The 17,435-nt window shown below is 52.3% G+C and overlaps 1 protein-coding gene across 1 annotated transcript in view; it reads left to right on the top strand.

Moving 5' to 3' along the window:
- Positions 1-5,854: 5,854 nt before the first annotated feature.
- LOC107114911 (rho guanine nucleotide exchange factor 17-like) overlaps positions 5,855-17,435 on the top strand; it is a 127,324-nt gene continuing 115,743 nt past the window's right edge. Inside the window, exons 1-2 of the mRNA XM_015416517.1 lie at positions 5,855-5,860; positions 8,178-8,375. Of these exons, the coding sequence (XP_015272003.1) occupies positions 5,855-5,860; positions 8,178-8,375 (204 nt within the window). The remainder of the gene's footprint in view (positions 5,861-8,177; positions 8,376-17,435) is intronic.

The following is a 17,435-nucleotide window of genomic DNA, read 5'->3' as shown; positions in this document are numbered from 1 at the left end:
CCTCTCTGCCCTGTTTTTGGCCCTCCAGAGGAACTGGCTGGCCACTGTGTGAGACAGGATGCTGGACTAGACAGACCCTCACTGGTCTGATCCAGCAGGGCTCTTCTGAGGTTCTTATCAGGGGAAGGCCTCGCCCATTGACTAGATGGACCCCTGGTTTGATGTTCTTTGGACAACTCCAGGCACAAATCTGTAGCTGAATTTTCCCCTCTAGCTGTTGGATCCCAGGGCCGAGAAAAAGAATAATCTGTGGATTTCTGAATTCCACCTCTGGCGGCAGGCGGTGCCGGCATGAACCCAAAAAGACATGTTCCTTAGGCGTTGTGCGGCACAATAGGCCTGTGAGGAATTAATGATAATTCATGACAGGTTAACGGTTGGGTGTAGGTGTGTGTATGGAGGGGGGGAGGTTGCATGGCTTTCACTCAAGAGCCTAAAAGTGTTTGCAGGAGAGAGGAGAGATGACGTCACTCCATACAACGTGATCGACACCCTCTCTCCCATTTTAGCAACACCCACATCAGAGAGAGAGAGAGAGAGAAGGGGAGGGGGGAATTGATAGAGATGTCAACTCGGGTTTGGGAAATTTTTAGAGATTTGGAGGCAGAACCTGGGTTTGCTCTGGGTTTGGGGAAGGGGGGGACCTCCGCAGAGTACAACGCCACAGAGCCATTTCCTCCAGGGGAACCGAACCCTGTGCTGGAGATCAGTTGTGGTTCTGGGAGATCTTCGGGTCTCACCTGGGGGTCGGCGACTCTCAAGCTGGAACCCACATCTAAAGCTGGGTGCAGAGGAGAGCGCCGGCCTGGAGACGACGACGACGACGAAGAAGAAGAGGAGGAGGAGGAGGAGGAGGAGGAGGAGGAGATACCCCACCCTTCACTCAGAGTCTCAGAGCGGCTTCCAAACTCCTTTCCCTTTTTTTTGCAGAGGAGAGCGCCGGCCTGGAGACGACGACGACGACGAAGAAGAAGAGGAGGAGGAGGAGGAGGAGGAGGAGGAGATTGGATTTATACCCCGCCCTTCACTTGGAGTCTCAGAGCGGCTCACAATCTCCTTCCCCTCCCCCTCCCCACAATAGATACCCTGGGAGGTGGGTGGGGCTGAGAGAGCTCTGACAGAAACGGCTCTTTTTCAAGGACAGCTGTGCCAGAGCTTGTGACTGATCCAAGGGTCACATCAGCAGGATCAAGTGGAGGAGTGGGGACTCAAACCCGCTTCTCCCAGATTAGAGTCCGTGCACTTAACCACTAGAAGAAGAAGAGAATAGATTGGCTTTATACCCCGCCCTTCACTATCCGAAGGATTCTCAGACTGGCTTACAAACTCCTTTCCCTTCCCATCCCCACAGCAGACACCCTGTGAGGTAGGTGGAGCTGAGAGAGCTCTGACAGAAACTGCTCTTTTTCAAGTACAGCTGTGCCAGGACTATGGCTTGCCCAAGGTCATCCAGCAGGTGCAAGTGGAGGAGTGGGGAATCAAACCCGGTTCTCCCAGATTAGAGTCCACGCACTTAACCACTACACCAAACTGGCTCTCCCCAGTGAGGAGAGGCTGAGGGACTTGAGAATGTTCAGTCTGTAGAAGGGGAGGTTGAGGGGGGACAGGATGGCTCTCTTGAAGTCTTTGGCCCCGGTCACACGGAGGATTTGCCGCGCGAAAGGCACGAATGTCAGGCGGATTTTCGGAGCGCAATCACACCGCAACATCTGGGAAGCGTAGCGCACCCGTGGCGTCCCGCCAAAGATGCGCCGTAAAAAGGTACCCCGAAAAGTGCACTGGTATCTGGGAAACGTGGGGCAGGGGCGGGCATCTGATCACGGGAGCACCCATATCCCGTGGCATCCGGCGCCCGTCGACATCCCGTCGCAAACCGGATGATTTTCGTAAGCGCATGTGGACAAACACGTAACTGCCGCGGCGCTTCTTTGCCACTCTCCACCATCGCCGTCTGATCGCCAGCTAACAGCCTCAGCACGCAGACTCAGGGGACCGTGTGATCGGGCTACCGCGCTTTATTTTGCTCCGGGGCGAACAGCCACGCCTCACACACACACACACGTTATCTGGCCCGTGTGACCGGGACCTTTGAAGGGCTGTCCCTTAGAGGAGAAGGGCAGGGAGCTGTTCCTGCCGGCAGCAGAGGAGAGGACTCACAAGAAGGGGTCTGAATGAAGTACATAAATAAATAAGACTTAAGAGTGAACGCCAGCATTCTCCAGTTCAGGTGATCCTGGAATACACAGGAAATCCTTGATAGTATTTCTAAGTCTTGGGAAACACCTACAGGTTTACAGCGGTATAAAGAGTAAATTCTTATTGGTCACACATTCAATGTTTTGCATCCCTACAGAGGGTAAGAATACAGCTCTACCTTACAGGGATGTCGTAAAGACCACAGTGAGATTTATCAGAGTGCTGTACAGGGGTAGGGCTGCCAAATGTGGGCGGGGGCGGGGGCGGCGAATCCCCCGCTTTGAAGGGCCGATTTCCGACGCGGCGGAATCGGGCCCCAGGGGAACCCCGCCCCTGGCGTGCGCGTAACTAGCAAGTGACGTAGGCACGCCGGGCACGCTGGGGGCGGGGCCACGGCCATACATGGGAAAACTCTATGGTTTTCTTTGTATGGCCATGGCCCCGCCCCCAGTTTGCCCGGCGTGCCTACGTCACTTCCGGGTGACGCACACACCCCCGACACTGGCCGGGAACCCCCGCTCCCGGCGAAGACGGATTTGGCAACCCTATACAGGAGTCATTTCCTGCAGGAGCAGAGCTCTGGTAGTAAAGAGCCCAGGGGGCGGGGACATGCAACAAGCCCCACCCCCTGCTCCCAGAAGCCCCCAGTCAGAGCCAGAAGCAGCCAGGTAAGTTGCAGAGCCCCCCCCCAGTCCAAAACAGCCAGTGATACCTTTAAGACCAAGTTTTATTCAGGTACAAGCTCTCCCTCCTCTGTGAAGGCAGATCTGCACTTTCTCTCCCCCCCCCCCCAGCTAGCAATCCAAAACAGTCCAGTGGAGCCTGAGCGGTGGGTGTTGCCTTCTGACACACTTCCGATGATGTCAGGGGGTGTGGCATATGCAAATAAGTTATGCTAATGAGCTATGCTAATGAGCTCCTGCACCTCTTTTTCTACGAAATGACCCCTGGTGCTGTACAGTCACTAATGATTCTCAGGATCACTCTCTGCTACAAAGATAGATCCAGGTGGGCAGCTGTGTCAGTCTGAAGCAGCAGAACAGAATTCGAGTCCAGCGGCACCTTTAAGACCAACAGAGTTTAATTCTGGATATAAAAGCTTTTGTGTGCATGTATGCACACTTCTTCAGTATCTGCATGCACTCTTCTTTAGGTATAAGCTTTTGTGTGCGTGCCCATGAAAGCTTATACCTCGAATAAAACTCTGTTGGTCTTAAAGGTGTCACTGGGCTCAGTTTGGTGTAGTGGTTATGTGCGCGGACTCTAATTTGGGAGAACCGGGTTTGATTCCCCACGCCTCCACTTGCAGCTGCTGGATGACCTGGGGCAAGCCATAGTTCTGTCAGAGCTGTTCTTGAAAAAGAGCAGTTTCTGTCAAGAGCTCTCTGAGCCCCGCCTACCTCACAGGGTGTCTGTTGTGGGGAGGGGAAGGGAAAGGAGTTTGTAAGCCGCTCTGAGACACCTTTGGGTCGTGAAGGGCGGGGTATAAATCCAATCTCTTCTCTTCTTCTTTTACCTCACAGGGTGTCTGTTGTGGGGAGGGGAAGGGAGAGGAGTTTGTAAGCCGCTCTGAGACACCTTTGGGTAGTGTAGGTCGGGGTATAAATCCAATCTCTTCTTCTCCTTCTTTTACCTCACAGGGTGTCTGTTGTGGGGAGGGGAAGGGAAAGGAGTTTGTAAGCTGCTCTGGGACACCTTTGGGTAGTGAAGGGCGGGGTATAAAGCCAATCTCGTCTCTTCTTCTTCTTCAAATTTTGTCCTGTGCCACAAAGCTTCTCTTTCCACACCCAGGAAATGTGAAATCTGCTTCCAGAAGTGCAGGGTTCTCTATAAATTAGGAAATTCCCTACTACGGCATAAAGGCATATTAACTGGTCCCCCCCCCCAGTTGATTGGGCCTTAGCTCCCCTATTAACCCGCACCGGATGGGCACAGAACGGATCCTTTCCCACTGGGGACCAAAGAGGATGGCTGGCGGTGTCCCTGTCAAGCCTCCTGTGCCTTCAGGGGGTGGAGGACAGACACGAATTCCACAGCTAAGAGCTTTTCCATGCATGGAGAGACAGCTGTAGGGTGCATTTCTCTTGCCAGATTTCTGCTTGCCTTGTAGCTGGTGGAGGCCAGGTGGTTACGAGCCCCGGGAAACAGGGAAAGAAGCCAAAGACTCCTCCTAGCCGTTACCCCCAGCTTCAACACTTCACATTCTGGGTATCACGGCCCTTCACGGGTTAGATGGTCTTTCCTTGTTTGGTGCCACCTTGGGTTCAGCCGTCTTCAAAATTACTGTAGGGTGTGTGTAAAATGCTCTCTAGAAGGGAGAGGGCTTCGCAGCTCGTTCCTGAGGCCCGCCAAAGACCTCAGAAGACTGGGCAGACACACTATGCTGCGTCAATATTTACATCTCTCGCATCCTCCGGCTTTGCGTCTAAATCCCTTCGGAGGCCATTATGGACTCAAGTTCAGAAAAAGCCTTTGGCTGCCTTCAGATTCAAGAGCTCCCTGGTCAAGTCGCTTCCAGCTCTAGCCTAGGGTCTGATGTTTTGGTTCAATTTTGTCATCGTCGTCGTCCTTTGCCACAAATGTCAGGGTCGCCATAAAATCACGGCGCATCGCCAAAGGGAAGCAGTTTCCATTGTTGACACAGATGTCGGTACTCGGGGCTTTTTTGTAGAAAAAGCCCAGCAGGAACTCATTAGCATAATAGGCCACACCCAACAGCAGAGACTCATTAGCCGATTAGGCCACGCCCTGAGATAGCAGCTTATTAGCATATTAGGCCACACCCCCACATTACCAGAAGTGTGGTCATCCAGCCACACCCACCTTTTGCTTCTTATTCTGTTTACCTTGTTTGTTGTCAAAACCCAGGGCTTTTTTTGTAGCAGGAACCCCTTTGCATGTTAGGCCACACACCCCTAAGGTAGCCAATCCTCATGAGTTTCTGCTGTTGGGTGTGGCCTATTATGCTAATGAGTTCCTGCTGGGCGTGGCCAACTCGGGAGCCAGCCAGAACTCCGTTCCTGTGCGTTCCTGTCCAAAAATAGCCCTCTCGGTACTTACCTTCAAAGGCCTATACAGCCAGGGGCCAGCATACTTTCGAGACTGCCTCTCCCCATATGAGCACCGTAGAGCACTTAGGTCCACCAGTCAACATCTTTTGGTGGTCCCCCGGCCCCAGGGACGTCCAACTTGGCTTGATCAGGGCCAGGGCTTTTTCTACCTGCCCGGTAGAATGAGCTCCCGAGTGAGATCAGGGCCCTGCGGGATTTATTACAATTCTGCAGGGCCTGCAAGACGGAGCTCTTCCGCTGGGCTTTTGGTTGAGGCACCAAACGTCCCCCTCCTGGGGTCGCCCCCCACTTATAGCCTGGGTCCACCAATCAATATCTTTTGGTGGTCCCCGGCCCCAGGGACGTCCAACTTGCCTCGATCCACCCTACCTGGTGGAATGAGCTCACAAGTGAGATCCAGACCCTGCAGGATTTATTACAATTCCACAGGGCCTGCAAGACGGAACTCTTCCACCGAGCTTTCGGTTGAGGCAGGAGGTGTCCCCCTCCTGGGGACGCCCCCTGCTTATAGCCTGGGTCGGCTCCATTTACAGCTTGGGTTGGACCCTATTTACAGCCTGGGCCGGGAACCCCAAACTTTATCAACCATGGAGGTATCTGGCTTTTACCAGAGTTGTATGTTTCACATGGTTTAACGTGGTTTTAATTGTATTGAATTTTATATGGTGGTACTGTATGTACAGCGTTCTGTGTGCCTTGGTGTTTAGTCATGCCGGCCACATGACCACAGAAACGTCTTCGGACAGCGCTGGCTCTTCGGCTTTGAAACGGAGATGAGCACCGCCACCCTAGAGTCGGACTCAACTGGCTTTCGAGCAAGGGAACCTTTACCTTTACCTTTACTGTATGTATATTGTTGGAAACCTAACCCTGAGCCTATCAAGGGGAGGGCAGGATACGAATGCAAAAAATAAATTAAAAAAAAGACCAACAGGGGGTGTTGATCAAGTTTGGGGGGGGTCCATCACCAGCCATGATTCAGAGGCAGAATGCCCCCTGGTTCTATAACTTATCCATTGAGGGCTGTTACCTGAAGGCCCCACTTATGGACTCCCTGGTGGCCTCTTCTTGGGCTACTGATGAACACAGGAAGGACTGCTGGTCTGATTCACTACGTTCTTTGAGACTCTTTGATGCACCAGTAAGCAAAACTTTGGGAGCGACAGAGATGTGAGACCACCTTGTCAAACAGGTGGTGTCTACCTGGTGACACAGGGGGTATTCATAGCACGAGTAGCCAATCAGAGCTCAGGTTACTGCCAGCCAATTGAGGGGCTGGTCTCCTGCTTTTCTTTCTCAGCTTGGTCGGTTACCCTCTGCTGGGCTAGCTTTGGATGACGCGGGCCTGAGCATCCTAAGTTTGAGGCCTGTGTCTCCTGACAGTTCCGGCTCGCTGGCTTCTTCGTCCTTACGTATCAACATGGGGTCTCTATCAGTCAGTTGCAGTCAGTGCAGCGTGTCAACATCCTTAACGTCACAACGGCGTAGCTGTTCTTTTCAGGCCTGTAGGAACTCTGCGACGGAGAGGGGAAGAGGAAGAAACCGGTGGAAGTGGCAGCAAGAACCACATTGCAGTAAGAACCACGTTGTCGTTTCTCAGCCTTGTCGGCCAATCAGGTTACCTGCAGGTTGGCAATAGGTAAAGGCAAAGGTTCCCCTTGCTCGAAAGCCAGTCGAATCCGACTCTAGGGATGCGGTGCTCATCTCCGTTTCCGAGCCAAAGAGTCAGCGCTGTCCGAAGACTGCTCCATGGTCATGTGGCCGGCATGACTAAACACCAAGGCACATGGGATGCTGTTACCTTCCCACCGAAGTGGTACCTATTTATCTCCTTGTAATGTCTCGCCTTCGAACGGCTAGGTTGGCAGGAGCTGGGGCCAGAGACGGGAGCTCACGCTGACACGCAGCACTCGGGTCTCGAACCGCTGAGCTACCGACCTTCCAGTCTGCAACTCAGCGTCTTAACCTCTGAGCCAGCGCGGCCCTTAAGGTTTGCAATATCCTGTGGTAAATTGGGGTAAATGTGCGAGGCAGCTGACTCAGGCCCATAGCCAGGATTTTTAAATTCGGGTGGCATCTTGCACCCGCCCCCCCCCCCCGGGAGCGCCACAAATAAAATAAAAAAATTGGAAGTCCGGGGGGGGGGGGCTTGGCAGTAAATTAGGGGGCCAGGCCCTGAGATGCCCCACTGTAGTTACGAGTCTGAGCTGACTGAGAGAAGAGCCCAGCTCAGGTCTGTAAAAAACAAAACAAAAAAACCCGGACAGCCGACCAATGCTCCCTCTAAGCTGTAGAGCCTCGCGAGCAAAAATGCTACTTTGTGAGCAACTGGCATTAAAGTTGTGAGCGAGCGATTTGGCTGCTACATAAACTTAGTTTGCTCTGGAGCCAACCTTCCTGAGCTGAGACAATATCCATATTTCCAAATGGCAAGATTTCCAGGTCTTCTTATGTTCGGACTGTGAGTGTGTTGCAGGGTGTGATGCTGTCCGCCGCCTGTTTAATCCATGCCCTTTTGAAAGCGCTGATATTGGAGTAAGCTATCTGGTGCTTGCGTCTCTCTCTCTCTCTCTCTCTCTCTCTCTCTCTCTCTGTTGCCAATCCATTTTGTCTGGCTCTGGCACTGATTGCTTTTGCCTTCTGGATGCTCCATAATAACAGCAGCAGTGAGGCATTTACACCTGCTAGGAAATAAGAGCAAGCGAGAGAGAGATTATATATGTAGAACGAGAAGCCGAAGCCGGGGAGAGGCACGGAAGGACAACAGCACAAAGAGGGAAAAACGGACGAGAGGAGTGAGGTGTTCACACCCCTCTTTTTGACAACCTCCGTTCCCCTCTCCATCATCTTTATTGTTTTCGTCCATTTGGGATTCTTCCTTTTTTTATATAAAATCGTGCCCGTTGTCAGACGGACAAGCCCTCCCCCGGGAACCGCATGCTGCAGATGGTCAGGACCCTTGCCCAGTTCACAATCGCATTGGAAGACATGCGAGAACTCGGGGACGCCGCCGACACCACCTTGAGCCCCCCTTCCTTGGTCGGGGGAGCGGCCGAGGAGACCCCGGAGAAGAACAGCAGCAGCCCGACGAAGAACGGCACGGCAGAGGTGATGAGGAAAGGGGGCGGGGTGGCAGGGAAGGGAAAGATGGTTGGCAGAGTCTGGCCAGGGGATTGCAGTCCCGGAAACGACACGGCGCGGGGATGGGATTAGCCGGGTGGTTTCCCCCCCAGCCTGGGGTGGCCGTCGGCATGCCCTTGGTGTAAAGCCACCCTGCGTGGGCACTTATTTGTCGAGCACCATCTGTGTTTTTGCAAACGAGAGAGAATGCGGTTATCTAGATCCCCTAGAGATGATTGCTGTGACTGAAGATCATTGCCCCACCAAGCGAGGGGCAGTAATTTTAGGCTCCACTGGGAATAACGACAGAGCGTTGGGGGGTCTCGCCGCCTTGGAATCCCGGGTGCGTGGGCTGGGGACGTGCGGGCCGAGGAAGTGAAGGGTAGATCGACCAATCTACAGTGGGAGCCTGCTTGGTTGAGGGGGGCGTCCGTGGTGACGCCGTTTCTTGGAGGTTTGGTGTTGCCTAGGCCTGGCTTGCCAGGAAGGTGGGCTAGCTGGTGCTCACGGCTTCAGGTGCCCCGCCCCCCTGTTGGGCATCCTTCCACGCTGAGCAGAGGATGGTCTGATATTTGGAAGCAGTTTTCGCGGAGACGTCGAAATATTCGTAGAAAGCACCGAAGAATGCGTAGGAAGGTGCTGGTTCGGAGTGCCAGGTGGATTGATCAGTTTCCGACAGTCGCTGAGGTTGTCTTCGGGAGGGTCGCCTTTGGAAGCATATATATGAGATCAGTTTCAGAGGGTATCTGCGTTGGTCTGCAGTAGAAGACCATGATTCGAGTCCCAGCAGCATCATAGAGACCAACAAGATTTTTGGGGTATGATATTTCGAGAGCCAAAGCTCCCTTTGTCTGATACTGCCTTCGTGTCTGACGAAGGGAGCTGTGACTCCCGAAAACTCACACCCCGAAAATGTTGTTGGTCGCTTAAGAGAAGAGAAGAGATTGGATTTATACCCCACCCTTCACTACCCAAGGGAGTCTCAGAAGGGCTCACAAACTCCTTCCTCTTCCCCTCCCCACAACAGACACCCTGTGAGGCAGGCGGGGCTGAGAGAGCTCTGACAGAAACTGCTCTTTTTCAAGGACAGCTCTGACAGAACTACGGCTTGCCCAAGGTCATCCAGCAGGTGCAAGTGGAGGAGTGGGGAATCAAACCCGGTTCTCCCGGATTAGTGTCTGCGCACTTAACCACTACGCCAAACTTAAGATGCTACTGGACTCGAATCTAACCCTCCATATATTAGATCACTGTTTTATCTTCTAGATGAATTAATCCGGTCTGCCTACCGTTCCTAGGTGGCATTGGGCATGACTAGATTCCTCTCTTCCTCACTGTCTTCCTCCTGGGAACCTGTGGCCCTCTGAAGAGTCTCTGCCCAGCTCTATTACTTTTGGTCCGCCAATAGAATCGCCTTTGCTAAAGATAATTTCAGGGGATAGCTGTGTTGGTCTGCAGTTGGATAGTTAGGTTCCAGCCCAGTAGCACGTTAGAGACCAACAATCCTCTTGATTGAGGCGGAGGGGAAATCCTTGGACACACCCACGCACCGGGCTGAATAGGGACGTAGGACTCTCATTTCACTACGGATGCTAATTTTCTACCCCCAAGCATTCCACCTCTGCTGTAATCAAAGAATCACTGAATCATTGAATCATAGAGCTGGAAGGGATCTCCAGGGTCATCTAGTTCAACCCCCTCGCGCAGTGCAGGCAATTCACAAATACCTCCCCCTCCACACGCCCAGGGACCCCTGCTCCATGCCCAGAAGATGACAAAAAACCTCCAGGATTCGTGGCCAATCTAGCCTGGAGAAAAATTGCTGCCTGACCCCAAAGGGGCGACCAGCATTTCCCTGGGTGTGAAAGAAAGGGCCACGAGAACTAAGCACTGAGGCAACCCTTCCTGCCCTCCCTCTTGTGATCGGCCTAAGTTTACAGAATCAGCATTGCTGTCCGATGGCCATCGAGCCTCTGTTTGAAAACCTCCCAAGAAGGGAGTACTCCCTCCCGAGGAAGCCTGTCCCATTGAGGATCCGCTCTGTCAGGAAGTTCTTCCTGAGCTTTAGCTGAAAACTCTTCTGATTTAATTTCAACCCGTCGGTTCTGGTCCGACCTTGTGGGGCAACGGAAAACGACTCCGTAATCAAGCTGATTACGAGATGCATGCTCCCTCTGCATCCTTTCCAAGCATTCTTTACAAACATCCCTCCCATCTTCTGACTAGGATAACAGGACTCGGAGATCTCCATTTCTACGCGCGTCTGACGAAGGGAGGTTTTACTCTCATAAGCCCATTTCCCGAAAATCTCTAAGGCTCCACTGGGCTCAAATCTAACCGTACCTTTGCTAAAGAAAGACACCTCCTCTTGGGCTTTTCTTTTTTTGAGTACCTTTCGCACTGTAGAGACTATACCGGGACTAAGGCAAAACATTGCTGATGCCACTAAGATTACTGATGACAGCTGCATCCAGAGAGAAGCACAAATGGTCAGGGCAGTTTAGTGTAGGGGTTTGATTCCCCCACTCCTCCACATGCAGCTGCTGGTGTGTCCTTGGGTCAGTCAGAAGTTCTGAGCTACTCTCTCAAGAGCAGTCCTCGAGAGGGCTCTCTCGGCCCCGCCTACCTCACAGGGTGTCTGTCGTGGGGAGGGGAAGGGAAAGGAGATTGTAAACCGCACTGAGACTCCTTTGGGTAGTGAAGGGCGGGGTATGAATCCAATCTCCTCCTCTCGTCCTCCTCTCCTTGTCATAGAATCATAGAATGTTGGAAGGGACCTTGCAGGTCATCTAGTCCAACCCCCTGCACTCTGCGGGAGCATAGCTGAAAGACAGCCCTACAACATACCCGAAAGATGGTCATCCAGCCTCTGCTTGAAAACGTCCAAAGAAGGAGCACCCACCACCTCCCGAGGCAGTGGTGGATGCTCCTTCGCTGGACGTTTCCTCCTCCTCCTCCTCCTCCTCCTCCTCCTCCTCTTCTTCTTCTTCATCTTCTTCTTCGTTGTCTTGTCTTCTTCTTCTTCTTCTTCTTCTTCTTCTTCTTCTTCTGCTCCTCCAATCACAGTGGTGTGGGAATGGTGTTCACTCCCTTACCCCCTTCCTCTGCCATTTGCTGCCGTCCACCCTGTTCCTCTCCCCTTCTCAGTACACCTGGGCAAAAGTGTTTGGTATCGCCCGATCTCAGAAGCTAAATTGTGTCGGTACAAGTAGGACTCTGCGGGGGAAAGGGATGGCAAACCACCTTTGCGTATCGCTAGCCTGGAAACCCCCTCTCCGGGGCCGCCACCAGTCAGCCACGACCCGACAGCACTTTACACACACACACAAAGAGGAAATGACCGTGAGCCAGATTAGTCATGTGCACCTCAGTATGTCCTCGGCTGGATGGATTCTTCCTTTAGATGCGGCGGCTTCCCGCTGTCCGCGTGAAGGAGAATCCCTGTGTGGCTGCTGTCTTAAGGAATCCTTTGTCGAGCATTCGTCCAGAAGTGATCGTAGATTTCCCGGGCTGTATGGCCGTGGTCTCGGCGTTGTAGGACCTGACGCTCCGCCAGCAGCTGTGACTGGCATCCTCAGAGGTGTAACACGGAAAGATGGAGTACTAAGAACATAAGAACATAAGAGATTCCAATGTTGGATCAGGCCAAAGGCCCATCCAGTCCAACACTCTGTATCCCACAGTGGCCAGAAATACCAGTGCCATCAGGAGGTCCAGCAGTGGGGCCAGGACATTAGAAGCCCTCCCACTGTTGACCCCCCCCCAAGCACCAAGATGACAGAGCATCACTTGCCCCAGAGTCCCTATCTATACCTTGTGGCTAATAGCCACTGATGGACCTCTGCTCCATATGCTTATCTAATTCCCTTTTGAAGCCGTCCATGCTTGTAGCCACCACCACTTCCTGTGGCAGTGAATTCCAAGTGTTAATCACTCTTTGGGTGAAGAAATACTTCCTCTTATCCGTTCTAACCCGACCGCTCAGCAATTTCATGGAGTGCCCACGGGTTCTTGTATTGTGAGAAAGGGAGAAAAGTACCTCTTTCTCTACCTGCTCTTTCCCATGCATAAGCTTATAAACCTCAATCATGTCACCCCTCTCTGTGTCATTTGTCCAGAATTCCACAGTTCCCTCTAAAGGGTCTGTACAGCAGGTCGGTTAAAGAAGGTGGCACGAATCAGGACAGGGAAATTCCAGTTCCTGAAAACTTGATCTTGGCTGCGAGGCGCTTTGATTTTTTAAGAGGTCTCCAGATAGGCTCCTACAGGGATTCCTGGTCAGAACTCCGTCGCCCCAGGATGACTCAACCCCTGGCTTTTAGCCAGGGACTCCAGAAAGGGCAGTCAGGGAATGGATTAATTTTAGCCGGCTGTTGGAAGGCTTTTTCAAGTGGGTGGACTCCCGGGCTGGGGCGGGCGGGCGTGTGGAATGGATTCCTGAAATGCTGGGAGGTTGAGTCAAAAGCGGTGTCCAGAGAGAGCCGTCTTTTCCCAAGCTTTGGTTGGAGATGCTAGGTTGCGAACCTGGGTTCTTCTGCATGCGAATCAGGTGTGCTCAGCAGCAGGGCCCTTGTTGATTAATCTGCCATGGAAATTTTATTTGGCGAGGATCCGAGGGGGGTGGGCTGTCATCTGGTACAGGTCTCTTGACCTACCGTAACGGAGTGTTTGGCCTGGAACACACCCCAGTTCTTTCTTCTAGCGGCACCGTGCAAGGGAAGATCAGTAGTGGCGGACAGGCTTTTCTACAGTTACTGATATCCTTGTTGAATGGCCTCTCTGCCCTGTGGTTGGACCTCCAGAGGAACTGGTTGACCCCTGTGTGAGACGGGAGGCTGGACGAGATGTAGCCTCACTGGTCTGATCCAGCAGGGCTCTTCTGAGGTTCTTATCAGGGGAAGGCCTCGGCCTCTCTGCCCTGTTGTTGGCCCTCTAGAGGAACTGGCTGGCCCCTGTGTGAGACTGGATGCTGGACTAGATAGACCACCGGTCAGATCCAGCAGGACTCTTTTTACATTCTTAAGAAGAGCCCTGCTGGATCAGACCAGTGAGGCTACATCTCGTCCAGCCTCCCGTCTCACACAGGGGTCAACCAGTTCCTCTGGAGGGCCAACAACAGGGCAGAAAGGCCGAGGCCTTCCCCTGATAAGAACCTCAGAAAAACCCTGCTGGATCAGACCAGTGGTCCATCTAGTCCACTATCCCATGTCACACAGTGGCCAACCAGCTCCTCTGGAGAGACAGCAAACAGGGTATAGAAGCCGAGGACTTGTCCTGTTAAGAGTATCAGAAGAGCCCTGCTAGACCAGACCAGTTTTACATTCTTAAGAAGAGCCCTGCTGGATCAGACCAGTGGTCCATCTAGTCCACTATCCCATGTCACACAGTGGCCAACCAGTTCCTCTGGAAGACCAAAAACAGGGCATAGAGGCTGCCTTCGTAAGAATATCAGAAGACCCCCTACTGCATCAGACTGGTGGTCCATCTAGTCCACCATCCCGTCTCACACAGTGGCCAACCAGTTCCTCTGGAGGGACAGCAAACAGGGTATAGAAGCCGAGGACTTGTCCTGTTCAGAAGAGCCCTGCGAGACCAGACCAGTGAGGATCCATCAGCATCCTGTCTCATGCAGTGGCCAACCAGTTCCTCTGGAGGGACAGCAAACAGGGTATAGAAGCCGAGGACTTGTCCTGTTCAGAAGAGCCCTGCGAGACCAGACCAGTGAGGATCCATCAGCATCCTGTCTCATGCAGTGGCCAACCAGTTCCTCTGGAGGGACAGCAAACAGGGTATAGAAGCCGAGGACTTGTCCTGTTCAGAAGAGCCCTGCGAGACCAGACCAGTGAGGATCCATCAGCATCCTGTCTCATGCAGTGGCCAACCAGTTCCTCTGGAGGGCCAACAACAGGGCATAGAGGCCTTCCCCTGATATTGCCTGCGGGCACTGGGATTTAGAGGTTGACTGCTTCTGAATGTGGAGGTTCCCTTCAGTCCCCATGGCTAGTAGCCACTGGGAGACCTCTTCTCCATCATCTGATCCCTTTCTAAAGCCGTGTATGTCTGTGGCCATCACAACATCCTCTTGCAGCGAGTTCGGCATTTTAATCTCTTGTTGTGTAAAGGAGGATTTAGAAGAGCATACGATTTAAAACACCTGCTTTTAAAAGTATAAAAACAAAAAGGATTGAAAACATCCTGGCCTTGTGTCTGCTGAGTTCGTCCACAAAGGTTTGTCAAACTCATGAGCCACCTCGACACAGACGCGGTGTTTCTGTTTCCCAGATCTGTACGATGATGTCACACTTGACATCCACCCACCACGCATACCTACATGTTTTTCGCATCTCAGAAAAACACACCCACTATTTCCTAGATTTGGTGGTGGTTCCCATTTTATTTAGAACGGACCACAGAGCAGGGTATAAGCTTTCGGGTTCCACAGAACTCTTTGTTTGTCTGGTTAGATGTTTGGGGCAATAAAGGAAGTGGGGAGAAAAACTCATGTTTCTAAAAGGAGCAGGAGTCCGAGAGGTTAAGCTAGAATAATAATTTTGTTTGGTCTTTAAGGTGCAACAGGATTCAGGGATTTTTGTTGTGACCGGCACACACGGCTAGCCATCTGGGATTTTTTTTTGCTTTCTGGTGCACAAGAGGGAGGGAGGGAGATCATCAGATCTCAGAAGCTAAGCCGGGTGGGTACTTGGAAGGGAGACCACCAAGAAAGGCTCTGCAGAGGAAGACCGTGGCCAACCACCACTGCTTCTCACTTGATCTGAAAGCCCCTTGCTGGGGTCACCATAAGTTGGAAGCTAAGCTGGCTTGGTACTTGGAAGGGAGACCACCAAGAAAGACTCTGCAGAGGAAGGCAATGGCAAACAATTTCTGCTTCTACCTTGCCTTGAAAGCCCCTTGCTGGGGTCACCATAAGCTGGAAGCTAAGCTGACTTGGTACTTGGAAGGAGACCACCAAGAAAGGCTCTGCAGAGGAAGGCCGTGGCCAACCACCACTGCTTCTCACTTGATCTGAAGCCCCTTGCTGGGGTCGCCATAAGTTGGAATCTAAGCAGGGTTATTACTTGGAAGGGAGACCCACAAGGAAGGCTCTGCAGAGGAAGGCCGTGGCCAACCACCTCTGCTTCTCCTTTGCCTTGAAAGCCCCTTGCTGGGGGTCGCCATAAGTTGGAAGCTAAGCTGTGTTGGTACTTGGAAGGGAGACCACCAAGGAAGGCTCTGCAGAGGAAGTCCATGGCAAACCATCTCTGCTTCTCACTTGCCTTGAGAGCCCCTTGCTGGGGTCACCAGATGTTGGAAGCTAAGGTGGGTGGGTACTTGGAAGGGAGACCACCAAGGAAGGCTCTGCAGAGGAAGGCCATGGCCAACCACCTCTGCTTCTCCCTTGCCTTGAAAGCCCCTTGCTGGGGGTGCCATACGGTTAGTTGTGTCTTGTCCGCATTTATGCACGCACACAGTGTAGGAGAGTCCATTGCCTCTGGGATCAGGGCCTGGGGGCTGCCTTTGCAGCCCAAAAGCCACCTGGTGTCCAAGCCATGCGTATGTCTGACTCCACAGCTATCTGTAGAGCTGGAAAGTTGCCGGATAATTCAAGTAAAGTGGGCATGTTTCTCATCTGACATTTAAAATGGCTATTTCTCCCCTTGATCTTAAACAGAGTTCTGCCCACTGAATTCAGTGGACCTTGAAGGCTGTAACTCTTTAGGAATCTACTGTTGGGTACTACGTTGACTTGAATAGTAACCAGTAATTACCGCATGGCGCTGTGCGTAGAATAGCTAGGAGATCCTAATATTGTTTGGCATCAAGAAGTTCCAGCTCTTCTAGAGCTATGCACCACTAAGTGATGAGTGAGGCTGGTTTTTAAGGCAAGAGACGGTTCAGAGGTGGTTTGCAGTTGCCTGCCTCTGCTTCACGACCCTGGTATTCCTTAGAGGTCGCCCTTCCAAGTACTAACCAGGTCTGACCCTGCTTAGCTTCCAAGATCTGATGCAGATTGCAAAATTTAGCTTCAGCTGAGCATCAGTTCATTCCTTCCTTCCTTCCTTCCTTCCTTCCTTCCTTCCTTCCTTCCTTCCTTCCTTCCTTCCTTCCTTCCAATCCATCCCATTTTTCTCTTGTCCTTCCTCCACTGAGCTCATAGTATCATACGGGGCTCTCCTCTCCTTCATTTTATCCTCACAAGAACCCTGTGAGGTGGATTGGGCTGAGGTAGAGTGACTGTCCCAACTTCACCCAACTTCTCCTCTCCTTCATTTTATCCTCACAACAACCCTGTGAGGTGGATTGGGCTGAGATAGAGTGACTGGCCCAACGTCACCCTGTGATCTTCTAGCAGACTCTTTGGGGTGAATGTTGGCTGTTGGATCCCATGTCCAGAAGATCCGCGGTGTCGAAGTATAGAGAACATTCCCTTCCAGGCTGGTATAAAATAGGTGGGGGCATTGAAGGCGGTTTACCAGATTAGGGTCGCATGAAAATGGATCTGGGTTTATTCAAAACATATGACTAATCTGGGCCCTTGCTGCCGGTGGTGTTCTGGCAGCCAATAACTCGGTTTTTGCAAGGGGGAAAAATTATATGCATTTCTTGGAATAAAGAGCCACATCGCTGCAACCTGGGGCAACTGAAAGGTCAAAGACTGGAAGAGCTAAGTGGGAGAAAGTCCTCACTATTCTGAATAGTAACGTGGACGTGGAATATCCGTTGGCATTCTCAGGTTGTTAAGGAAGAAGGAGAAGAGGAGATTGGATTTATGCCCCGCCCTTCACTACCCAAAGGCGTCTCAGAGCGGCTTATAAACTCCTTTCCCTTCCCCTCCCCCACCACAGACACCCTGTGAGGTAAAAGAAGGAGAAGAAATTGGATTTATACCCGGCCCTTCACTACCCAAGGGAGTCTCAGAGCGGCTTACAAACTCCTTCCCCTTCCCCTCCCCACAACAGACACCCTGTGAGCTAAAAGAAGAAGAAGAGATTGGATTTATACCCCGCCCTTCACTACCCAAAGGTGTCTCAGAGCAGCTTACAGACTCCT

The sequence above is a fragment of the Gekko japonicus genome, unplaced genomic scaffold (assembly GCF_001447785.1).
Source record: "Gekko japonicus isolate JY-2015 unplaced genomic scaffold, Gekko_japonicus_V1.1 scaffold2620, whole genome shotgun sequence".
Taxonomy (NCBI): Eukaryota; Metazoa; Chordata; class Lepidosauria; order Squamata; family Gekkonidae; genus Gekko; species Gekko japonicus.
Note: the sequence above shows the minus strand (reverse complement) of the source record. Positions and strands in the feature narration are given on the sequence as shown.